Consider the following 25,511-nt stretch of genomic DNA (forward strand, 5'->3'; position numbering starts at 1 on the left):
GTACATGATGTGATCGGCGCTGTAATGTAGATTACAGAAGTGTTTTTTTATTTAGAAAAACGATCATTTTTGACGGAGTTATGAACGATTTTAGCTTTAGGCTAATGAGTTTCTTAATGAACAACTGGGCGTGTTTTACTTTTTACCAAGTGGGCGTTGTACAGAGGAGCGTATGACGCTGACCAATCAGCATCATACACTTCTCTCCATTCATTTACACAGCACATAGCGATATAGCTATATCGCTATGTGCAGCCACATACACACACACTAACATTACTGCAGTGTCCTGACAGTGAATATACATTACCTCCAGCCAGGACGTGATGTCTATTCAGAATAATGACACTTCGCAAACGTTTCTGTGAGATTTACAACAAGGCCAGCGTAATCTCGTTTGAAATGACAGGTTACATCGTAATCTCGCGAGATTACGCTTGCCTTGCTGTAAATTTTACAGAGACGCTACAGAAGTGACAGGATTCTGAATACACATCACCTCCTGGCTGGAGGTAATGTATATTCACTGTCAGGACACTGCAGTAATGTTAGGGTTTGTGTATGTGGCTGCACACAGCGATATAGCTATATCGCTATGTAAATGAATGGAGAGAAGTGTCGGACGCTGATTGGTCAGCGTCATACTGTGCAACGCCCACTTGGCCAAAAAGTAAAACACACCCAGTTTTTCATTAAGAAACTCATTAGCATAAAGCTAATATAGGTCATAACTCCGTCAAAAATTATAGTTTTTCTAAATAAAATAAAAAACTCCTGTGATCTACATTACAGCACCGATCACATCATGTACAAGATAGGGCACTTATAATGTGGTGACAGAGCCTCTTTAAAATCTGTTCCATTAATGTGAATGGAATTTACAGTAATCCATGAACCTGCTGCAGAAACTATCAATTGAGATGAATGAAACAGACTTTCAGTCGCAGAAAATTTGCTACAAAATTTACCACATGTGGCTGCACACTAGGGGTACTTAAGTTTGTTAACAAAAAGTGATCACATATGGCACAGCTGAAAAAAACATTCAAGGTCATAAATCAAACAGAATATACACACACACAACAGCCTAAAATATTTTGCATAAACCTATGACTATATACATTCACACGTGTAGGGATCCTACCTCCTCGAATGTCCTCTTTCCCTCCCATCACCTGTTTCATCAATGAACCCAACTTGGGCTGTCGTTTGTCTGGAGAATCTGCGGCAGAAATACCAGCTCATATAAACGTCATGCACGTCTCAATAATTCTAATGGTATAGTATCCTTAGTCATTTATGGAGACTGTTGAACCTAATTTGAGAAGGTCCTCAAACTGATCTCTCAGCCAAAGAGAGATTTAAACCTAACTACTACATCGAAGCCGTTCTAAAATTCTAATTTAAAAGAACCATTATTAGAAGAGCAACTCATCATAAAATGGGAAATAAAGCGGTTTTGACTGGCTTCTGATGTAATAAACCCATTATTATTTTCATATTAGCAATATATTATATTATATATATTGAGGTACTAGAAGGTGTCACTAAGATCTGAAAATTATCACATTTTCAAGCACCTAGCTCGAATCTGTGGCATGTGGGAGAGGCATATAAGCCAGATTGAAAGCAAAGTATTTTAGCCTCATGAAAGCTTAAAAGTCAGATCAAGTGGGGTGGGGTAATTGTGCAATGCCTCCTGTTCGTTGACGTGCCAGTTATCACCACTTATCGCAAACTGAGAGAGACAGACTCCATGAACTGAGAGACCTTGGTTGATGACTCCGGCAGATCGCTACGCGCCTAGGCCGAGATGTCAGCACTGTTCAACGTTGCGTGTCCTGAAGGTTGGGAGAACAACAACGACCGGGAATGACAGCTTGTCGCCTCTAGTCTTCATTTCAGGTAAACCAACAGCTTGGCGTTACATTGATTTGGTCATGGAACCAGTGGTACAGCCATTCCTCCAAAGTGTCCCAGAAGCCGTTTTTCAACAGGACAACACCAGGCTGCATGTTGCTCGAGCTCCTGCATGGCCTAAACATGCTACCATGGACTGCAGCGTCTACTGACTTCTCTCCCATTGAGAACATCTGGGACGTCATTGGTCGGCCATTGCAAAGGGAGCTGCCAGCAGCCAATCTTGATTTGCATGGCAAGTGCATTCAGCGTTGCATAACATTCCTCAGACAACCATTAATAGCCTCATTGATAGCATGCTAAGCCGTGTAAGTGCATATATTTCTGCTCGTGGCGCGCATACTCAATACTCAAATCAAGATGCTTGGAATATTTTGTTCCATTTTTTTTTATTATTTGCATATCACTAACATGTCCATCGATCCTGTGACGTCCACAATTCCAAAACGACTACTTCTTGGTGTTTCAATATCAATGTTGAGGAGTGTATATAAACAAACACTTTTTTTTTTTTTTTTTTAAAGAAAAATCTGATTGTTAATAGATTAACCCCTTTAGGACACAGCCTGTTTTGGCCTTGTGTACACAGATGATTTTTTCAAATCTGACATGTTTCACTTTATGTGGTAATAACTCCGGAATGCTTTTACCTATCCAAGCGATTCTGAGATTGTTTTCTCGTGACATATTGTACTTTATGTTAGTGAAAAAATTTGGTCGATAAATTCAATATTTATTTGTAAAAAACTTAAAATGTTAGCAAAAATTTGCATTTTTCTAAATTTAAATGTATTTGCTTGTGAAACAGATAGTAATACCACATAAAATAGTTACTAGTTAACATCCCCCATATGTCTACTTTATGTTTGCATCATTTTTTTTCACGTACTTTTATTTTTCTAGGACGTTACGAGGCTTAGAACTTTAGCAGCAATTTCTCATATTTTCAATAAAATTTCAAAAGGCTATTTTTTCAGGGACCAGTTCAGTTGTGAAGCGGCTTTGAGGGCCTTATATATTAGAAAGTCCCCATAAATCACCCCATTTTGAAAACTGCACCCATCAAGGTATTCAAAACCACATTCAGAAAATATTTTAACCCTTTAGGCGTTTCACAGGAATTAAGGCAAAGTAGAGGTGAAATTTACGAATTTCATTTTTTTTGCCGAAATTCATTTGTAATAAAAAAAAATCTGTGACACAGAAGGTTTTACCAGAGAAACGCAACTCAATATTTATTGCCCAGATTCTGCAGATTTTAGAAATATCCAACATGTGGCTCTAGTGTGATAATGGACTGAAATACCGGCCTCAGAAGTAAAGGAGCACCTAGTGGATTTTGGGGCCTCCTTTTTTTTAGGAATATATTTTAGGCACCATGTCAGGTTTGAGGAGGTCTTGTGGTACCTAAACAGTCGAAACCCCCCCCAAAGTGACCCCATTTTGGAAACTACACCCCTCAAGGCATTTTTCTAGGGGTATAGTTAGCATATTGACCCCACAGTTTTTTTGCAGAATTTAGTGGAATTAGTCTGTGAAGATGAAAATCACCTATTTTTCTGTGGAAACATAGAATTTATTCATTTTTACAAGGAATAAAGGAGAAAAAGCACCCCAAAATTTGTAAATTTGTAAATTTGCAATTTCTCCCGATTACGGCAATACCCCATATGTGGTCGTAAACTGATGTTTAGACCCACAGCAGGGTTCAGGAGGGAAGGAGCGCCTTTTGGATTTTGGAGCGCAGATTTTGCTGGATTGGTTTTCAGTGCCATGTCGGGTTTGCAACGCCCCGGAGGGACCAAAACAGTGGAAACCCCCCAAAAGTGACCCCATTTTGGAATCTACACCCCTCAAGGAATTTTTCTAGGGGTATAGTGAGCATTTTGGCCCCTCAGGATCTTTTTTAGAGCTAAGGTGACCAAAAAACAGCGATTTTGGCGCTTTAAATTCTTTATTTATTACAGCAATCACCGTGCACAATAAATTACGTTTTAATTTATTCTGCCGGTCGGTACGATTATGGCATATACCATATGTGTAAGATTTTTTTAAGTTTTGCAGCGTTTGCACAATAAAATTAAGTTTCTATAAAATAATTTATTTTCTGGGACACGCTATTTTGAGCCGTAACGTTTTTATTTTTTCGTCAAAAAAGCTGTGGGAGGTCTTGTTTTTTGCGGGACGGGTTGTAGTTTTTATTGGTACCATTTTGGTGTAAATGCGACTTTTTGATCACTTTTTATTCTCTATCTTGGGAGGGGTGGTGACCAAAAAATAGTGACGCTGACAGTTTTCCGTTTATTTTGTTTGCGGCGTTCACCGTGCGGAAAAATTAACATTATAGTTTCATGGATTGGGTCGTTACGAACGCGGCGATACCAAATGTGTACTTTTTTTTAACGTTTTCATTTTTTCCCTATAATAAATGACTTATTATAGGAAAACAAAACCTTTTATTTTTACACTTTTATAAAACATTTTTATTAACTTTTTTTTACTTTTTACACTTTATATTTTTGTTTATGAACTTTTTTTTTTACTTTTTACACTTTCTTTTTTTGACCTGCAGCTCTGATCGCTGCTAGAATACATTACACTACCTAGGTAGTGTAATGTATTCCAACTGTCAGTGTGACGTCACAGTCACTCTGACAGTTGGTCTACGAGGATCAGCAGAAGCTGATCCTCATAGGCTGACATACATGGCAGACTTGGGGGCCGTTGTCTGGCCCCCGGGTGCCATCACAAGCATCAGAAGCCCCCACGATTGCATGGGGGCTGCTGATGCGCTACAAACCCGCTACATGCGGAGATCGCAATCGAGCCCCACATGTAACGGGTTAATTGCCGAAATCAGTGGCGATGAGCCGCTGATCGGCAACACTGGAGAGTGTCAGCTGTCTGGGACAGCTGATCTCCAAGTTCCCGATGCACACCTTGTCGCCGACAGTGTGCATCGGTAACGGCACAGTGACTTTCTGTCACTCTGACAGGAAGCCTATCAGGACCAGCCGAAGGTTGGTCCTGATGGGCTTCCATCCATGGCAGACCCGGAAGCCATTGTTTGGCTTCCGTTTGCCATACTAACTATCGGCAGACCCCGCGATTTCGCACGGGTGTCTGCCGATATGTTAGAAACCCCTAAAATTCGCCGATTGCACCCGATCGCCGAATTTAAGGGGTTAATGCGCCGAAATCAGGGGCAAAGGACCGCTGGCCGGCAAGAGGGGAGTGTCAGCTGTCGGCGACAGCTGACCTCCCGATTCCCGGTGCACACTGTCGCCGACAGTGTGCACCGGGATTAACTCAGTAACTGTACGTCCTCGTGCGGGAAGTAACCTCCCGCAACGACGGACAGTTACGTCCTGGTGCGGATAGGGGTTAAGATGGGGATTGCATGACGTGACTGCTGCATTTGCTGTCAATACGGTCTCAAGCTAGATTTTCCACATAAAAACAGAGTAATTTTCGAGGGAGATGGAATTGTCATGCAGTGCATCAGCACTAAACTGGGGGCAGAAAAAAGTTTCCTTCAGGAATTTTGAACTACCAGCGTTGTTGTAACTTTTTTTCCAGCATTTTTCGCTGCGTTTTTGTTTTGCCTGCGGCTGTGCAAGTACCGCTACCAAAAAACGCTCAGAAACTAGCGCCATGGGTTTTTTCTGCCTCCCATTGATTTCAATGGGACGTCAGGGAGGGAAGCCACTAGAAGAAAGAACATGTGCTTTTTTCCATGAGCAGCCAAAAGCCGCTGGGGAAAAAAAAGGCTCTGCCCCTCAGAAATTTATGTGGGCGATTTAGGAGGTTTTTGGCACAAATTAAGACAGTTTCCGTGTCAACATCAGTGGCAAAAAATACTCTGCGTGAACTGTGGCCCTTTTACATAGGCAAATATACTGGGAATACACAGCATGCCAATCGGTGCTACATTCAAACATAGCAACGATCGGAATTGTATGGGGAAAAATGATCGTTAATACGATTGTTTGAACCCATACATTTACATCTGGTCGGCAGCAGTCCCTGATTGATGCCCCTTTACACGGACCAATGATCGGACGAACGAGCGATCCTACAAACGCTCGTTCTCAAACATCGCTGCTGTGCTTACACAGAGAAATCAGCCGACAAACGAGCAAACGCTTGCATGTCGTCAACTGATCAGATCTTTTATGTGGCTGTACATCTGCCTGTGTAATCAATACTTTACGTGCTGTTAACATTGCATTCCGTGGCTGATATAACTTTATGTACATATATGAAATGAGGAATTTAGAAGATTCTACAAAAAAGTAAAATGACATAGGTTGAACAACTCCTCCCCAAAAAAAATCTAATACATATCCTTATATATTATATCCTTATATATTATATCCACTGGCCATAATTCTGGCAAAGGCATACCAATGTTATACAAAAGCTACTGAAGTTGTGGGACAGAGAAGAAACGTCACTAATAGAATCAAATAGCAACTGTAGGTGTTGATAAAGGTGTGTGTAACTGTATATGCAGCCAACTAAGCACTAAAGCTCAAATAAATCCAAAACCTCTGGAGAAGGCAGAACTTAGATGTGTAAATGTCTGGCAATACTGCACATCAACACACTCAAACCACCATTCTATAAACTTGCATATTAAAAAAGTCAAAACAAGCCTATGGCCACATGTGCACACACTCATCACTCCACCAGGTACATGACACCATACTTCAAGGAGTATCTGATGATGAAATTGCAGTGATAACTACATAGCATAGAGTTGACTGTGAAATGGAAAAGGTGTGATCGAAGTATTAAGGCCTCATGCACACGACTGTAGCCATGTGCACGGCCGTGAATTTCGGGTCGGCTGGCAGCGGACTGTCAGCCGCGAGCCGCCCGCAAATCGCGGGCCATGCCAATATTTTCAATGAGCCCAGACCGCAGAAGACGGCCGTAATAAGACATGCCCGTTCTTTCTGCGGTGCGGGCTCCCGGGCCATGCATGGACCGTAAAAACGACAGTCGTGTGCATGGCCCCATAGAAATGAATGGGGCCGCAATTCTCCCGTGGATTTTCGGGGGAATTGCGGCCGCAAAAGCACGTTCGTGTGCATGGGGCCTAACATGGCCTACACTCTATTTTGATAATAATGAAAACAGAACACTGGATAACCATAAGGCTGGGTTCACACAGAGTTTTTTGCAGGCGGAAATCTGCCTCAAAAATCTGTTTGAAAAACTCTGTCAACTGGCCCTAAAGAATGACAAGCGGAGTGCTTCATGTGATCTTATTAACAAATCCCACTGACTTGACCATCCGGTCACTATTGCTCATCCTTCAAGCAATAACAAACACTTTTATTTTCCGATTTCAATAAAAGGAAGCCCTCTCACCATAGAGATGCGCAGAAGGGAAAGCACTAAGTGTGTTTCTTCCACTCATTTCTGCATAACGAGGCATTGAGGTCACCACAGCCTGGAGGTACTTTTCCTGCTCCAGCGATGTGGAATCAGTCTGTGATGGTCCTGAGGACATAGAATGCAGAATATATGATTTGTATTCTGTATAACTTAAGGAAAAACATTAACAGGGCATGGAAACAAACAATAGAACTTATTTTTCAATACCTCTTCAATAACCCATTAACCACCGCAGCCAGTTTGGTCCTTTCTTGCAGAGAAAATCTGACATGTTACTTTATGTGGTAATACCTTATTAATGATATACTTAGTCTCTGAATCATTTGGATGTTTTCTCGTGAAACATTGTACTTTATGTTAGTGGTAAATTTTGGTCAATACATTGTGTTTAATTGGGGAAAAACGCCAACATATTTACATTTTTCTACTTACACAAAAAATAATGAATAATTACCATTAACAATGTGACTACTTTATGTTGCCGTAATTTATTTTAAACATCCATTTTTTTTGTTTAGGACATTAGAACGCTTATAAGTTTAGCAGCAATTTTTACAAAAATTTTCAGATTCTGTTCTAAAGTGGCTTTGAGGGTCCTATAAATTAAAAACCCCATGTTACCCCATTTTAAAACTTCACCCCTCAAAGTATTCAAAACAGCATTCAGTAAGTTTTATAACCCTTTAGAGTTTCACAGGAATTCAAGCAGAGGAGAGTTGTAAAAATTAAAACAAAAAATTCTGTAACACAGCAGTTGTTAACGAAACGCAACTCAATATTTATTACACGGATTTTGCAATTTTTAGAAAAAGCCCATATATGGCCCTAGTGTACTACTTCACAAACTCAGGCTTCAGAAATGAAGCACAGTGTCAATTTTGGGGCATCCTTTTTATTAAGATGTTTGTCAGGAACCATTATAGGTTTGCAATGGCCTTGAGGCTTTTAAAACATAAATATCCACAAGAAGAACCCATTTTGCAAACTACACCCCTCAAGGAATTCATATAGGAGTGTAGTGAGCATTATGACCCCACATGCGTTTCAAAAGATTTTATTAGAATTAGAAGATGAAAATATAATTTATTCCCAGTAATATGTAGTTTTAGCTAAAAAGTTTTCATTTTCACAAGGGGTAATAGGAGAAACAACATCCCACAATTTGTTACGCAATGTCTCCCGAGTACGGCAATACTCCATATAAGGTCGTAAAGTGCTGTTTGGGCACACGCGGGGCTCAGAAGAAAATGACCGCCATTTTTTTGGTGCGCAAACTTTGCTGGATATGTTTTCAGGTGCCATGTCACATTTACAGAACCCCTGAGGTATCACTGCAGTGGAGATTCCCCAGAGAAGTGAGCCCATCTTGGAAACGAAGCCCCTTAAGGCATTTAACTATAGGTGTAGCGAGCATTTTGGCCCCACACGTGTTTTCCAGAAATTAGTGCACAGTAGCTGTTGGAGTGAAAATGACACAGATATGCCCAATATATTAGTGCCAAATAGTTTTATTTTCCCATCGACATAGCTGTATGAGGGTGTTTTTTTTTCAGGAAAAGCTGTAGTTTATATTAATAGCAATTTTGAGGTACATTTGACTTTTTGATTACCTTCATTATATGTACTCAAAAATTGTACCATTAAAAAATACAACTCGTCCGACAAAAAGCAAGTACTTCTACAGCTATATCAACGGGAAAAAAAAAAAAAAAGTTATGACTCTTAGAATGCAACAATGAAAAAGAATGTCTGGGCGTTAAGGGGTTAAACGAGCTGTATAGCAGAAGCAGCATTCATCGATCCCCTAGATGTCATACAGCAAAGAGGTTTCCAATTAATAAGATCACTACTAACCTGTGCTAGCTGTGTTCGGAGACTTAAAGAGTCCAGCTACACCTTTGCCATGAAGTCCACCTGACCGCAACAACACAGCTTTGGTACGTGGGCTGCGCCAACACACTACAGGAAATCTATTCTGTCTATAGCAGCGAGAGATCTTCTGTAAAGTGTTGTCCTGAATGGTCTGAGGAACAATCAGCAACCCTGGATAGCTGTTTGATAAACATAGCCAGGAAAAAATTATTATTTTAGCTGTACAAAATAATGTCTAAACCGTAAACAACTAGTTGTAAGCCAGAGTTCTTACCTGTTACAAACGGCATACATGCGGTTCACTGTTGAAATCCGGAAAGGTTCATTTTTAGCACGGGTCAGACTGTTACTCAGAGTACCAAGCCCCATTCTCTGGTAGTCACGGCAGCATGCTCGCTCTGCGATATTGCCTCCTGAATGCTTTTCAGGGGCTTTCAAAGTAGAGATGGTCAATGTGCTTCTGTCCAGATCTTCAGAAACTGAATTACAATGACAATTGATAAATAAAAAAACAAATAAAAAACCTCAAATTCATTCTAATAAACGGGCAAACTTTTTAAGTTAATAGAATAGTAAAACAGGTACGTTATAAGCGATTGTACACTGTTCAAATCCACATTTTTAGACTGAAGTAGTAAATAGAAGTAATGCACATCAAAATAGAACTATACATGCACCATGTAAAGAGGCTGTCACCATATTATAAGTGCCCTATCTCCTACATAATGAGATCGGCGCTATAATGTAGGTAACAGTGTTTTTTATTTAGAAAAACGATCTATTTTCACCAAGTTATGAGCGATTTTATCTTTATGCTAATGACTTTCTTAATGCCCAACTGGGAATGTTTTTACTTCTGACCTAGTGGGCGTTGTGGAGAGAAGTGTATGACGCTGACCAATCCGCATCATGCACTCCTCTCCATTCATTTACTCTGCAGATAGAGATCCTGCGTTGTTCACTATGTGCTGTCACATACTCACACATTAACGTTACGGAAGCGTCTTGACAGTAAATAGACATCACGTCCAACCAGGACGGGCTGTCTATTCACAATCCCGACACTTCGGTAACGTTTGTGTGTGACTTACTCACACAGCACATCAAGATCACGTTGTGCTGTCATTTACAGCGTGATCTCGCGAGATTACGCTTGCTGTGCTGTAAGTCACACACAAATGCTGGCTAATATATATGTATATCGTCAGGATTACACGGGTAACCGGTGGTGTGATTGGACACCAATAAGGGTATGTGCACACACACTAATTACGTCCGTAATTGACGGACGTATTTCGGCCGCAAGTCCCGGACCGAACACAGTGCAGGGAGCCTGGCTCCTAGCATCATACTTATGTACGACGCTAGGAGTCCCTGCCTCGCTGTAGGAGACAACTCTCCCGTACTGAAAACATGATTACACTACGGGACAGTTGTCCTGCAGCGAGGCAGGGACTCCTAGCGTCGTACATAAGTATGATGCTAGGAGCCCGGCTCCCTGCACTGAGTTCGGTCCGGGACTTGCGGCCGAAATACGTCCGTCAATTACGGACGTAATTAGTGTGTGTGCACATACCCTAATATGTTCACAGAGATATTTTGCAGTCTTTTTATTTTCTTGTTTTAACAAGAATGCATTAAAAATGCTGCAAACACAGCATGTGTAAGCAGGTGTTAGGCCTGTAATTATTTTATATGAATTTTATAAGGTTAGCCACATGTAACATATGCATTTGCTGCCAAGTCCGCTCTGACTTCCTGGCAGAACCCCATTGTTTAGATCTGACACGTGACCTCAAAACAGTGCCCTGATGTAGCTGTGGTGGGGGCAGAAGACCCAACCCGTCCCTGTTTCAACCACCTCTAAAAAAAGAAAAATTAACTAAAACTTAACACTATAGGTAGAACAGATCTGGAGAACCAAATCAGTGTTTGTCTCTTACGGACACGAAGCTAAAACTGATTAGCTCTATGTCAGTAGACCCCTGATGAAGCCGTACCAACGGCGATACGCGTGGGTTCTCAGCTCCACTCTTGCCCTCACAGGACCCGGCCTTTAATTCCACCAGCATGGTGTGGTAATTGCATCTTCTATCTTGCACACTTTATTTATTTGCATTCTATATTTGACACTGCATTTTCAGTCATTCAAATGCAGATTTTTCCGGGTGTCCTTTCTTTTAAGTGACATTTCTCCTGTTTAAATTCTAATAGGGCAATAGTGGGGGTCCCTTGGCATTTATTCAGGCTAGGGACAGGTATGCTCTTTTTTTTTCGACTTTGTTTTTACATGTTTTTCTCTTGAGTACTGCTGCGCTCATTGTTTGTACTTTTTCATGTATATTGTAATAAAGTAATTTCAATTGGATGTGCGACTAATAGAATTTGTCTTTCCTCTTCTTTTTGTGTAATTGTTACACATTTGTTGAGTCAGCACTCCAAGTAACTTTTTATATTGTCGTGCCCACCCTATTTCTTTGTTTACCAGTAGGCTGGGTAAAGTCTGTGACTGGACGAGCCAACTTTGGTTTTAGTGTCAGCCTCCTAGTGGCAGCAGCCTACACCCATACCTCCTGTGTCCCCAATGATATATAAAAAAAATAAGTAACCCTTTCAATGTGTACGACGTATGTAATATATCATGACTCCGTGTGTAGGATACAAGTGCTGAAGCTAAAATCTTGCTATTATATTAAAGCCCAGGCTCAACACTCTACCTGCAATATTCAGGTAGCAAACATTTGAAGTTGGGGGTAGAATGAAAAGTTTTACAAGACTTTTAGCCACAAATATGATATTTTATGCATTTTTTTGTTTTACACAAATGGCACTATTTGGTACAAAATTGCATGAAGGTGCCCTTGAGTGTTAAATGCTTGGTGGTATTTTTACAATGTGCCAGGTGTCTACTTTCATAAAAGATGTAGATATAGGGGTATAAAAAAATTTTTTACATTGATAATTCAAGTGTATGAATGTCAGAAGAGTAAAAATCATTGCGGCAGCGAAAGAGTTAAAAATATCTTACCGTTTTGTTTCTACAGTTCCTATGCAGACCTATGTGTTGCCATGGTAGTCAACTACAGACAATCCCTACTACAAACGAGCCTGATGCTGCACTCGTACTTCCTTCTATCTGTACACTGCTTTTTGCTAACGTAGCAAGCGTGTATATAGCTTTAAATCATATTTATCATGTGTTAAAATGGGTGGTATGTTTATTTTTAGCAAATTACAGTTATACAATTTTACAATATACTTTCTGTATTAATTCCACACGGTTTTCAAGATATCTGCTTGTGGTCATTCAGCAGTTTCAAGGTTTACTTTTACTGGACAAAATATACCAACAACAATTTAAATACAGATCTTACACCCAGAGTCAAGACAAGGGAAAGTGGAGCTCAGGTCAAGTCTGGATCTAGAGCGAACACGCTCTAGGATTACCATGCTTGCGAAAATTTAGCTAGCGAGTGGGTTTTAATAGCCCATGACTTCTCCATATAGTAGGAAAACTGAATTTAATTCATGAACTCCGCTTTAGTCAGGGGATCGGACAGTTTCCTTTTGTGAACTATCATGAGTCTCGCGGCCAGAATGACATGCGACATTACTATATGATAAGGATTAGGAAATTGGTCAAGACGCAGTAACCATAAGGCCAGAAGCCACTATATTGGATCTGAGAATTTTGGAGATGAGCCTGAAAGCAATCATCCAAAGGGAGTAAACTATTGGATAATCCCACCACATGTGCACCACATCCCCTCCAACAGAACTCCGATGCAGAATCTGACATTTTAGCCACATGTGTAGGTGGGAGGTACCACCGGAAGGCAATTTTCAACTCTTAGAAGCCCTTTTTACCCATGCCAAGGCTTTAAACCAATCCTGGAAAGATACCCAATCCGAGATCTAAATCCCAAGTGGACATATACGAGAATTTAGCGGCAGGTGTAGGAGTAGTGAAAAGACCATAAGAGAGAGAAATGCCTTTGGCTTTAGTGAGTTTATGAGCATAAAACAGTATAGCTTGACGTGGGAGAAACTGTTGGACACACAAATATTTATAAAAGTCTGCTCTAGGGATACAATAAGAAGAGGATAAATCTTGAAACGATCTGAAAATAGTGTCGCTGTAGAGACATGCGATTTTCCCCACACCCCCAGGAGTCAATATTAACATGGTCGATCAGTGAATATAAACACCTAAGGGACAGGTCTTTCAATGACCCAAAATCACCAAGGGTGTGGTGGCAGAGCAGGTAAGACCATGCCTGCAGATAGACCTTCAACCCCAGCAAAGGAACCTTTGAAGATAAACCAGAGGACGCCTGTTTCAGGCAGGAAATGAGAGATGTGCCTACCGCACAACGTTCTATTTCCACCCACCTTGCCGAGTCCACCAAATTTTAGCTTGCTCTAAAATAGTGGCCATGTAGTACTTATGAAGGTCAGGGACTCCCATCCCGCCCGACTGCCAGGGTCTAATCAAAGTGGACATCTGAACCCCGAGGTGTTTTTCCCTCCATATTAATAGGGACAATTCCCTTTGTAGCCTCAGGATGAAGGACGACGGCAAGGGTATAGAAACAGTACAAAACGTATATAGAAAAACCAACATTTTAACGAACGCTATCCTACCAGCCCAGGAAACTATGGAAGTGGACAGTTTCTCCAGCAAATGTGAAATTCTAGGGTTCAAGGGAGAGTAAATATGCTGAAACAGCAGAGAGCTTGGGTAGGTGAGTTTAATACCCAAATATTATATATTATCAGAGTTCCACTTATACGGATACTTGGCGGCTAATAACGACTGGGTGGAGTTAGAGGTTTCCATATTCAAAATCTGAGCTTGGGTTGACCTTAGAATAAGATACTCGTCCGAACCCCTCCAGAGTGGCCTGTACCGCTTCCAAAGATAACTCAGTGTGACAACGATAGGATAACGAGGTCAGCGTATAATCCTATTTTGTGGACAGACCACCTATACCTTGAATCGCTTTGTTATCTCTAATCGCAGTAGCAAGAGGTTCCATCATTAGGGCAAAAACAAATCGAAGATAGTGGACACCCCTGACTAGTACCATTTGTAATCTGGAAGGACTCAAAGGAAATCAGAAACTAACACACTAGCTGAGGGTTTTGAGCATAGCGCTAGAATGGCAGATTTAATAAAACCCGACATTCGAAATTTCCTTAAAGTATTAGAGAGGTACGCTCAATTCACCCGATCAAATGCTTTTTCTGCGTCCAAAGCGAATAGCAAGGAAGGGGGTCTTGTTGTGCTCAACCAATTGAATTAAATCAATAAACCGTCTGGTACCATCAGGTGCCTGTCTCCCAGCAACAAATCCCACCTGATCAGGAGTAATGATATCTGGAATGATATGAAGCAACCTTTCAGGTAACACCTAGGTGAATATTTTTACATCTGAGTTCAATAAGGAGATAGGTCTAAAATTGGCGGGGGTGTCAGGATCCTTTCCCGCTTTACGGAGAGTAACCATAGTTGCTGAAAACATTTCTGCTGGGAAAGAGCCATCTTGCGCTGCTTTGTTAAATATCACTGCTAAATGAGGTCTCAGTAGGTCGGTAAATCTTTTATAATAGACATTTGTGAACCCATCAGGCCCAGGGGCTTTGAGAGTGGAAATGGCCTTGGAAACCTCCGCTATAGTAATAGGGTCCAATAGTGACACCAGAGTATCCCCATTAATCGAGGGCAACTGTAACCCATCTAAAAAAAAGGAGATCTCCTGCTGCGAAAGTTGATAAGTATTGGGATCTGAGGACAAGTTATATAATACTTCATAGTACAAACAAAATTGATCCGCTATTAACCGCAGGTCTACAACCTTCCTACCTTTTTGATTTTCCAGTTGAGTGTCTTACCTTCCTAGCTAAGAGGGCTCCAGTTCTGTTATTGTGTACATAAGGACTTAATTTAAACTTTCTCAGAGTGTAATCATACCTAGATTGTAAATGCAGCCACAAGCAACGTAGGGTATGCGAGCGAGATGTCGATGGGGATGTTTTATTAAAGCTCTCTAACTGGGAAATTTGGGCTATCGTGTCAGTCACATCCTTTTCCCTTTTACGCTTAGCTTGAGCAGAAGCTTGGATGAAGATACCTCTCATGTAAGCCTTGTGCATTCCACAAGGTGTGGGGGTTAGTGACGGAAGGTGTATTAATTTCAAGTAAGTGGTGAGAGCATCCTTGATTCTAAACTGGTAGTCAGGGTGAGATAGGATAGGGTCATCACCCCGCAAGGCTTGTGTGATGACTAAGAATTTCCGCCTGGCCTGTAATGTAGCTGCCGATAAATCCGGATAAAGGGACACGTTAGTCTTCCGAATCCATTTACTATCTTGTTTTCTGGCTTCCAACATCAGCCTCTCTTTGATGAGATAAAAATGAACCCTCACTAAAATGTCTCTAGGGACATTATGTGGAGCCGTCTTGGGCTTGGGTATGTGACGAGCCCTATCTAGAACCAGGTCCATCTCCGATAGAGTGGGGATCAGAGCTTTGAATAACTAATAGCTATCCTGAAATGTCAGGTGTCAACATGCTTTCTGGAACCCCTCTCACTTATATATTGTTGCATCGAGACCTATCCTCCGTATCTGCAGCATTAGACTTCAGCCATTGAACGTCTTCTAATGTGTTATGAGCGTCCACTAACTCGTTGTGAGCCGAGGAGAACTCCGCCATCTTCCTCTCTACATGTCAGTCCTGACACAGAGAGTCAATATTGGTTTGGAGATTGTTGGCCAGAGCTGTAACACGCTGGGAGATATTATTCTGCAGGACAAGCAACATGGATTTGAGGAAGTCCTCGGGCAGCGGAGAAGAGGACGACGGAAACCCTTCTAGAGTACCTGGTCCCATTTCAACGGAATCCTGCAATCCCTCTCTGAGAAGCAGCAGCTCCAGCACTTTTGGCAGTGGTCTGTAGCGGAGGACTTTTGTCCGGCGAGCGAGTCCCACCCTTTGTAAGTTTAGGAGGGAAACCCCCCGGGGACAAGAATATGGGGGGTGGGGGGGCGGAGAGGAATATGCCCTAGTGCAACCCCTCCGACGGCTGGGACGCTAGCTGGTGTGTTTTCATCTTCAGTGTCCATAGCTGTAAAGTAGGCCGTTAATTTCAGAGGCCCCACTGATTTGGCCCATAGTTTCACCATACCCATGGCCTGAGGAGCAGCGGTGCAAGAATATATCGGCCACTGCAGCAACCAGAGCCTATCGGGCTGTGGAGGAAACCGGGAGTACCGGTGAGGCCGCCCTTGTCCCAATAAAGTCCGGAGATCCGGTGGAGGGTTAGGCTAGAAAACGGTAGTTCGCCGTGTCACACAAAATATGGAGAATGCACTGACCGAAGCGACCTGAAACAGGCACCCTGTCCACCGCTACAATACAGGCAGCCAGAGAGGAGAAATGTTGCAGGTAATCAGCGTTGTGAGCCGTTTAGAGCACAAGACTGTCAGGAGCTCTCAGATCATGCAGCCATTCCGGTCCAGGGCCAAGCTCCACCCCCCCATGTCCAGAATTTTATCCACTGGAAGTAAACAATGAATGTTCCTAATGAATGACAATAAGCAGAGATCTTAAAAACCGTGAGGAATTAATACAGAAAGTATATTGGAAAACTGTATAGCTTTTAATTATACAAAAAACAACATTAAATTGCTGAAACCGGACAAGAACTTTAAATCATTTGGAAATCCTTCATTCAGTGAGTCATTGAGAGATGATAAACAGATAAGAGAAACACAAACCATTAATGAACATCCTGTATTTTCTAGTGTAAATAGATAGAAAAATATGGCATACGGCTATGGCAGATTTATCAACAGATAGTGCAAGCTGTTAAATACGTCACTCGCTGTGCTGGGGGAAGAGACTGGCGCAATGTTCGCATGGTGTATTGGTACTGATAAAACTCATAACGATGAGTCCGTTGCATTCATGAGCGGAGCACTCTCCCCACTCCTCTCCGAATAGATCATTTTTTATGCCATTTGGGCTAACAGTAGAGCAGACCAGTCCCCATAATACTCTGCCTTATGTTTGATGACAGACCCGCTTTAGCAATATTGCAGTTCAGAAAAGCAGCTGGTCTTACTTCCCTGCACAGGATACAGGATGGAACACCCACCTGAAATATTATCTCCCTGCTGTTCCAGAGAATTCTGACTCCCTCGGAGATCCCGGGATGGGGGACTATACTTCCTGCGTGTCACATATTGTCGGCCTATTGTCTTCTTAGCATTCTTCACAAGATTCTTAGAGATGGTCCTTGGAGAAATAATTTGCACATACCACAAGACCGAAATTACAAACAAAGGAAACTCATTTAAGTAGTATCTTTGCACATTTCATAGAGTAATGCCACGATCGCACATCACATTTTAGTGCTGTACATGTGATCCTGACCTTATGCTTTAGTTCAAATACCAATGCATTCCAACAGAAACGTCAGTATTTCATACAGAAAGGAATAACTACTTATATAAGCTAATTAATATTCAGCTGCAGGAGAGGAAGGGTCCACCACAAAGCGTAATATACTTCAGAGAGGAAAAAGTAGGAGAAGCATAACAAAAATGAAAATGGCATAAAAAAAGAATTTGCAATTGAATTTCAATTAAGAAATCGACATACTGTAGTAGCATTTGTGATTACATTACCAGAATCTGTTGGTGCTGCAACCAGTTAACTTTCAATTTATTCATTGCACTCAACTATCTGGATTTAGGATTATTTATATATTTTTTTATTACAACACAATTTATAACACATCTTCCCGTGCCAGTTTGATGGGATCTAGTCGCTACAGAGTTCTGTTATTTAGAACTGAAATCTCCAACGATCCAGCAAACATTCCAATCTTCCCAGTAGCTGCAGGTTGTTGTAACCCTCTTTATATGGAAATAATCTTCTCAACTACTCCTGGAAAAACGCTCATGCTTGCGTAACCCGTTGTTATGGCGACGCGTCCCTCCCCTCCTGTGCAGTCTGATCCGGCTTCCTTGGATGATGCTGCAGCCCATGTGACTGCTGCAGCCTGTGATTGGCTGCAGCGGTGGTCACATGGGATGTAACGCCATCCCAGGGGGCCGGCCCTCTGACGTCATCCAGACAGGCCTCCTTGGATAACGTATTATCGCATGTGATCGCCGCTACAGCCTGTGATTGGCTGCCGCGGTCACCTGGGATGCAACGTGATCCCAGAAGGCCGGTCTACAGGAAGGATGGCATTCAGGGTAATAAAAAAATTTTTCCCCACGTAGTTGCTATTTTTGCAGCGTATTTGCTGCGAATATGCCGCAAAAGTCACAACACTTGGCTTTCTGTCGTGGGCTTTGCATCCCCATTGAATTCAATGCAGAAAACCCGCAACGGAAAATCAACAAAAACGCAGCATAAATTGACAAGCTGCGGAGTTAAATTCCGCTCCGCAGGTCAATTTAATTAACGTTTACGCTGTATTTTTTTCCCGCAGAGTGGGCATGAGATTTTCTTAATCTCATCCACTTTGCTGCTACTGTAAATGCTGCAGAATTTCCGCACTGAATACCGTTGATGAAATTCCACAGCGTTTACGCTACGTGGGAACCCAGCCTCAGGCTACTTGCACATCACATTTGAGAGATCAGCTCTACCATGCAGCTTTGTTGATTTAAAGCAAATGTTAGGGAATGTTTCCCCTCTCTCGTGTCAGTCGAGATACAATTCTCCTTTTGATCGAAAAAGACATACAGGATCGTGGGTCTCCCGATCTTAATGTGCAAGGGGTCCCAACTGGGTTCCCATAAAAACGTACACTATATATAGTGTATGTCTCAGATTTTAAATTTAGATTGGAAGATCTGCTGGTAACAGGGACATATAGGAATAAATATACAAATGGGAAATAAATGACAACTTACATAAATTGACCACAAAATAATAATGACTAAAGACAGGACTGTTAAACATATAAAGATAATGTGTATATTTTTATTTGGATCTGCTAACAATCCAGTGTGTATTTGGGGCAGGCAGATTGTCCCCAACCGCCTACTTTCAGATAAACAATCAGACAATTTATATTTTAAAATGTCTTGTTTAGCCCAGGAGATAACCGCTACCAATGTGGCATTTGCAGATCTCTCTCTCCCTAAACCATTTAACAAGGAAACTTGGCCAATCCGAAAGTGCAAATTAAAGGGGGGACCGCTATTGGCTGAACAAGTTATCCAAGATGTATTGCCAGCTTTAGTTAATCCCTGCGGTTTAAGAGCAACAACCCCTGGAAAACCCCTTTAAGACAAATTGTGACATATTGCAGCAGCAGCACCATTACAAAGCGTTTCCCCTAATTCAAGGCTAAAAAAATTGTTGGTAAAGTGTGTGCAGTTTGCATGTCTTTATATATAAACTGTGTTTTGTAGTGCCAGTGTAAAACTTGGACAGATAGGTAAGCAGCTGAACACCCAGGAAGTATGAAACCATGACTAGTTGGGCAGAAATGTTGGGTCTTACGTTTCTGAATGGAAGCTGCCAAGAGATAAACCCAGTGCCAGGTGGCCTTGGAACGCGTCACTGACATGGAGGGGACTACAGAGAAAGATAAGGGGTCACTAGACAAATGGGGGCTAATACATTAAGAGGATCACACTATGGAGTATGACAAACAACATTTACACACTCAATTATGGCACAAGGAAAGAGACACAAAAGAAATACACAAAGAGATGTAGTAATTCCAGCCAGAGAAAAGATACAAGTATTGTCAGACTACACAACTATGATAAAAGGTTCTGTCAGGTTACACACGGCCATCAGGTAGAGGATTCATTAAACAGTAGTGCCAGAACAAGATTAATCATATGTATACATGTGCAGCCGTTTTATATTCTGATAAGGTGTGGATCCATGACAGGCTTCGACAACAATAAAAAGGAGTTGTCATGGTCCTGCCTGTGTTACTAGAACCACTGAATACTTATGTTTGAAGATGCAACCTGTAACCGTATATTACAAAACTGAAAACATTTCTAAAAAAAAAAATCCTACATGAGCTAAAAGGAGTAGAGGAAGGGGTGGGGAATGTAAATAAATAATAATGGTGTTCACTAATCTTAGCACTAAACCTCTTCTTGTAGACAGACATGGAAGGAAATTGAGGAAGGATGGCACTTGTAGCACTGGGAAAACGGTTTAAACAAGAATTCATCTTACTCACTTGATGGAGGGATTCTTGTCCTTGGTCCTAGGTTGAGCAGTATGTTGTAGGGAGAGACAAACACTGAATGGAAAAGTCCCATGAACATCTTGTGGGTACCTCAACTTATGCAACTGCTTGCGGAAACTTTCAGAGATCTCAGAAGGGACTTCTTCATCAAACGCCACACGCAACAGCTGAAATCAAAATACGTAAGTGACGGGTAGCCAGATCCATAAGAACAGAAAGGACGGCAGCAGTTACAGCTTTCTTACACCAAAACAGGTCAATGTTTCAGATTCAGGGAAATGAAAATGTTGCACTATTTTGGTGAAAGAAAATGGTCACCAATTATCTACAGTACTTCTGCTGTTCCCTATGTAGCTATTAGGTGCTGTTGACTGGGGGCTTTATCTTGTGGATGGGCGCCTTGACATAGGCCACAGAAGCGGAGTGAAAAAGACCACGTTCTAAAGTAAGTAGGGGGTACAATTGCTGGGAAAGGTGTCAACCAGGAGGTGTGTACTTGTTATGTACTCAAATAATAGTCTATGCTCAGGTGCAAAACGCTGAAAACAACATCACAGAATTGAAGCTTGGCATCTGCTACATTGGCATAAAGAACATTTGAACTCAATGACATTTTAGAAAGTTATATGCTTCCAACTTTGTGGCTATAGTTTGAAGACGACGCTTTTCTTATCATGATAATGACCCCATGTATATAGTGTAGTCCATAAAAATAAATAGATTTAGGAGTTTGCCAATCAAAGTTCTTTTGCTAAAGTGGCAGACCCCCGTATGCAATCCCATCAAACACCTTTGGGGACGGACTGGATTGCAGAATCCAAACCAGGCCTCTAATTCTTTAGTGGCTGAATGGACGCATATCTTCAGCTATGTCACAATGTAGTCGAATGTCCAAATATGTAGTATAGTGAGCATTAAATAATACAATTATCCTGACTTTTCTATGGGACAAGCATTGTGAGGTTCTAGCAAAAGCAGCTGCATCTTCATGTACAGTCTCGCGAAAAGATTCACCATCCTTGGTGTTTTACCATTTAATTTACACGCCATGCCTACCACTTTGAAGGTGCAAAATATTTATTACTGCGATGCAAACAATTAACCCCTTAGTGACCACCAATACGCCTTTTCACGTGAGTCACTAATGGGCTTTAGGCTAGGCTGACGCCTTTTCACGTCAGCCTAGTCTAAGTCCTGCACGGGTCTTCCGTGCAGGCAGGAGCCGGGGCTCTGCTGTCTGATGACAGCTGAGCTCCTGCTCCAACACTCGCGATCGAAGTTTACTTCGATCGCGGCCGTTTAACCCGTTAAATGCCGCCGTCAATAGCGACCGCGGCATTTAACTTTGTTTACAAAGGGAGTGCGCTCCCTCTGTCACCCATCGGCGGCCCGCGAATGCAATCGCGGGTCTCCGATGGGGTGTCATGGCAGCCGGGGGCTTGATAAAAGCCCCCAGGTCTGCCCTGGACATATGCCTGTTAGGACGCCCCGGAGGCACGTCCTAACAGATTGCCTGTCAGATTTACACTGACAGGCAATAATGCTCTGGTATACGAAGTATACCAAAGCATTATAACAGCGATCGGAATATCGCACAGTAAAGTCCCCTAGTGGGACTAGTGAAATAAGTCATCAAAGTGAAATAAAGATTATTAATAAAAAGTACAGTAAAAAAATAAATAAAATCATTTTTTTCCATAAAAAGTACACATATGTGGTATCGCCGCGACCGTAATAACTCCATTAATAAAGTTAATATGTCATTTAAACCGCAAGGTGAACACCGTAAAAAAAAAACTCAAAAAAACGTGGCGAAATTGCAATTTTTTTCCATTGCCCCCCAAAAAAGTCATAATAAAAATGAATCAATAAGTCCCATGCACCCCAAAACAGTACCATTCAAAACTACGTCTTGTCCCGCAGAAAACAAGCCCAAAAAATCACTACATTGATGGAAAAATAAAAAAGTTACGGCTCTTGCAAAGCGATGATGCAAAAACAAATAATTTTAGTTCAAAAGTGTTTTTATTGTGCAAAAGTCGTAAAACATAAAAAAACCTCTACATATGTGGTATCGCCGTAATCGTACCGACCCATAGAATAAAGGTAACATGTTATTTACGCCGCACAGTGAACGGCGTCAATTTAAAAACGCATAGAACAATGGCGGAATTTCAGGTTTTTGTTATAATCCCCCCCAAAAAGGTTAATAAAAGTTAATATAAAAATTATATGTACCCAAAAATGGTGCTATTAAAAAGCACAACTAATCCCGCAAAAAACAAGTCCTCATACAGCTATGTAGACGAAAAAATAAAAACGTTATAGCTCTTTGAATGCGACTATAGAAAAACGAATAAAATAGCTTGGTCATTAAGGCCTAAAATGGGCTGGTCACTAAGGGGTTAAAGACAAAAAACTTTCAAGTATTCACCCCCTGGAAGTTAATACTTTGTACAAGTCTCTTGGGGAATGTCTCTATTAGATTAGCATGTCCAGACACTGAGATTTTTTCCCCATTCTTCCAGGCAAAACTATTACCAGTCCTAAATCTCTGGCAGGCAAACAACTTTTCCTCAAGAATTGCCATGTAAATCCTGACCAGTTTTCTAGTCTCTGCTAAGTAAAAGCATCCCCACAGCATGATGCTGCCACCACCATGCTTCCCTGTGGGAATGGTGTTCTTAGGGCGATGGGAAGTGTTAAATTTGCGCCACAAATCTAGCGTTTCCCATGATGGCCAAGAAGTCACATTTTAGTCTCATGTGACCGGAGAACTTTCTTCCATGTGTTTGGGGAGTCTGTCACATGCGGTTTAGCGAAGTCAGAACGTTTTCTTCTGTTTTTCTGTAAGCAATGGCTTTTTTCTGGCCATTCTTCCATAAATCCCCACTCTGTGGAGTGTACGACTTATAGTGACCCTATAGACAGATAACTCCATCTCCGCTGTGGATCTTGGGAGGTCCTTCCACGTTTTCGTTGGTGTCTGAGTAATGCCCTCCTCGCCCTGTCTGAGTTTTGGTGGGTGTCCTTCTGGTCAGGTTCGTAGTTGTGCCATATTTTTCCCATTTTGTTATAACGGGTTTAATAATACTCCGTGGGAAGTTTAAAGTTTGGGATATTTTTTTTTTTATAACCCACCCCTGATCTATACTTTTCCACAACTTTGTGTCTGACGTGTTTGGAGAGCTCCTTGGTCTTCATGTTGCTTAGTGGTGGTGCAGACTCCAGGGCCTTTCAGAACAGGTGTATTTATACTGACATCATGTGACAGATCTTGTGCCACTTATTGGACAAGGTGGATTTATTCAACTATGTGGCTTCTAAAGTAACGTTATTTAGGATTTTTTTTATGGCAAAGGAAGTGAGAATACATATGCACTCAAAACTTTTTAGTTATCTTGTATATATTTTTTTTTAACTAGGTATTTATTTTTCATTCCACTGTAACAATTTGAACTATTTTGTCAGGTCCATAAAAATAAAATTTATTTTAATTCCAGGTTGTAATGCTACAAAACAAGACCACCAAAAGGGTGAACACTTAAACAAGGCACTGTAACAGTTAGATAAACTAAAATTAAATATTCACCTGGAAAGTACATGACCGCAGCTGAAGTCCTTCTTGAACATATTGGTCCAGATGAGCTGGGACACTGATTTTCTTCTCCTTAGTCAGAGACGCAACGGGGAAGGACCGCACTATAGTTTGTTCAGCCACTAAATTATAAAAAAAAAACAGATTAAGTAACAATTCCACCAAAACATTTAGGGCTTCATGTATTGGAACTGTTCCACAGAAAAACTGTCCTTATTGATAGCAAAAAGTTTAGTTTTAAATTTTTTCTGTGAGGCAGTTTTGATTAAAAAAATAAAATAAAAAGTGTTTATAACTAGGTTTCCCCGTCTGCCTCTAATTCCCTAACTCAGGAAAATCTGGCAGGAGTGGATCAGAGAAATAGAGATCATCCCATTCTGGCCTCGAAGACGCTGGTTTCCTCTTGTATTAAGAGCTCCCGAAAGGTCAATTGTGGAAGCTTCTTAAAGAGGCTCTGTCACCAGATTTTGCAACCCCTATCTCCTATTGCAGCAGATCGGCGCTGCAATGTAGATAAGAGCAACGTTTTTGTTTTGTTTTTTAAAACGAGCATTTTTGGCCAAGTTATGACCATTTTTATATTTATGCAAATGAGGCTTTCTAAAGTACAACTGGGCGTGTTTAAAGTAAAAGTCCAACTGGGCGTGTTTACAGTAAAAGTCCAACTGGGCGTGTATTATGTGTGTACATCGGGGCGTGTTTACTACTTTTACTAGCTGGACGTCATGTGTATTCAGAATCCTGACACTTCTGAATCTTTTCTGTGAGATTTCCAGCAAGGGAAACGAAATCTCATTTACCTCGTAATCTCGCGAGATTACGGATGGCTTGCTGGAATCTCACAGAAAAGATTCAGAAGTGTCAGGATTCTGAATACACATGACGTCCAGGCTGGATTTCATGTGTATTCATTATCAGGACACTTGTGTATGTGGCTGCACATCGTTCTAGTAAGAACACTATGTGCTGTGTAAATGAATGGAGAGGAGTGTATGATGCGGACTGGTCACTGATTGATCAGCGTCATACACGTAAACACGCCCAGTTAAAAACACAATACACGCCCAGTTGGACATACGAAAAAAACACGCCCAGTTGTCCATTTCAAAGCTCATTTGCATATATATAAAATTGCTCATAACTTGGCCAAAAATGTACGTTTTTAAAAAAACAAAACGTTACTGTTATCTACATAGGAGATAAGGATTTGAGAATCTGGTGACAGAGCCTCTTTAATATTTGCCTGTCAGAATCACAATATACTGTAATACATTAGTATTGTAGTATATCGTGCAAGCGATCTAACGATCGCTGGTTGAAGCCACCTAGGGGGACTAATAAAAAAAGTAAAAATGAGTTATAAGGTTGCTTTGATAGCGGCCTTTAGCTCGTCTGCATTGTTGTGTCTGGTGTCTCACAATAGGTCAGGCGAGTTTGCTAGCCAATCAAGCACAGTGATACTGTGGTTAATA

At 41.3% G+C, this 25,511-nt stretch overlaps 1 protein-coding gene across 4 annotated transcripts in view; it reads right to left on the reverse strand.

Annotated features, from left to right (window-relative positions):
• Positions 1-25,511, reverse strand: part of SBF1 (SET binding factor 1) — a 211,465-nt gene that overhangs the window by 26,150 nt on the left and 159,804 nt on the right. For 3 of the 4 annotated variants that reach the window (XM_075857594.1, XM_075857592.1, XM_075857595.1), the window contains 7 exons: positions 24,034-24,161; positions 20,433-20,608; positions 17,361-17,500; positions 9,473-9,677; positions 9,181-9,377; positions 7,300-7,431; positions 1,145-1,222 (listed from right to left, as the gene is read on the reverse strand). In XM_075857594.1, the coding sequence (XP_075713709.1) occupies positions 1,145-1,222; positions 7,300-7,431; positions 9,181-9,377; positions 9,473-9,677; positions 17,361-17,500; positions 20,433-20,608; positions 24,034-24,161 (1,056 nt within the window). The remainder of the gene's footprint in view (positions 1-1,144; positions 1,223-7,299; positions 7,432-9,180; positions 9,378-9,472; positions 9,678-17,360; positions 17,501-20,432; positions 20,609-24,033; positions 24,162-25,511) is intronic. The other variant, XM_075857593.1, reaches the window with a different exon arrangement.

This window comes from Rhinoderma darwinii, chromosome 3 (genome assembly GCF_050947455.1).
Source record: "Rhinoderma darwinii isolate aRhiDar2 chromosome 3, aRhiDar2.hap1, whole genome shotgun sequence".
Classification (NCBI taxonomy): domain Eukaryota; kingdom Metazoa; phylum Chordata; class Amphibia; order Anura; family Rhinodermatidae; genus Rhinoderma; species Rhinoderma darwinii.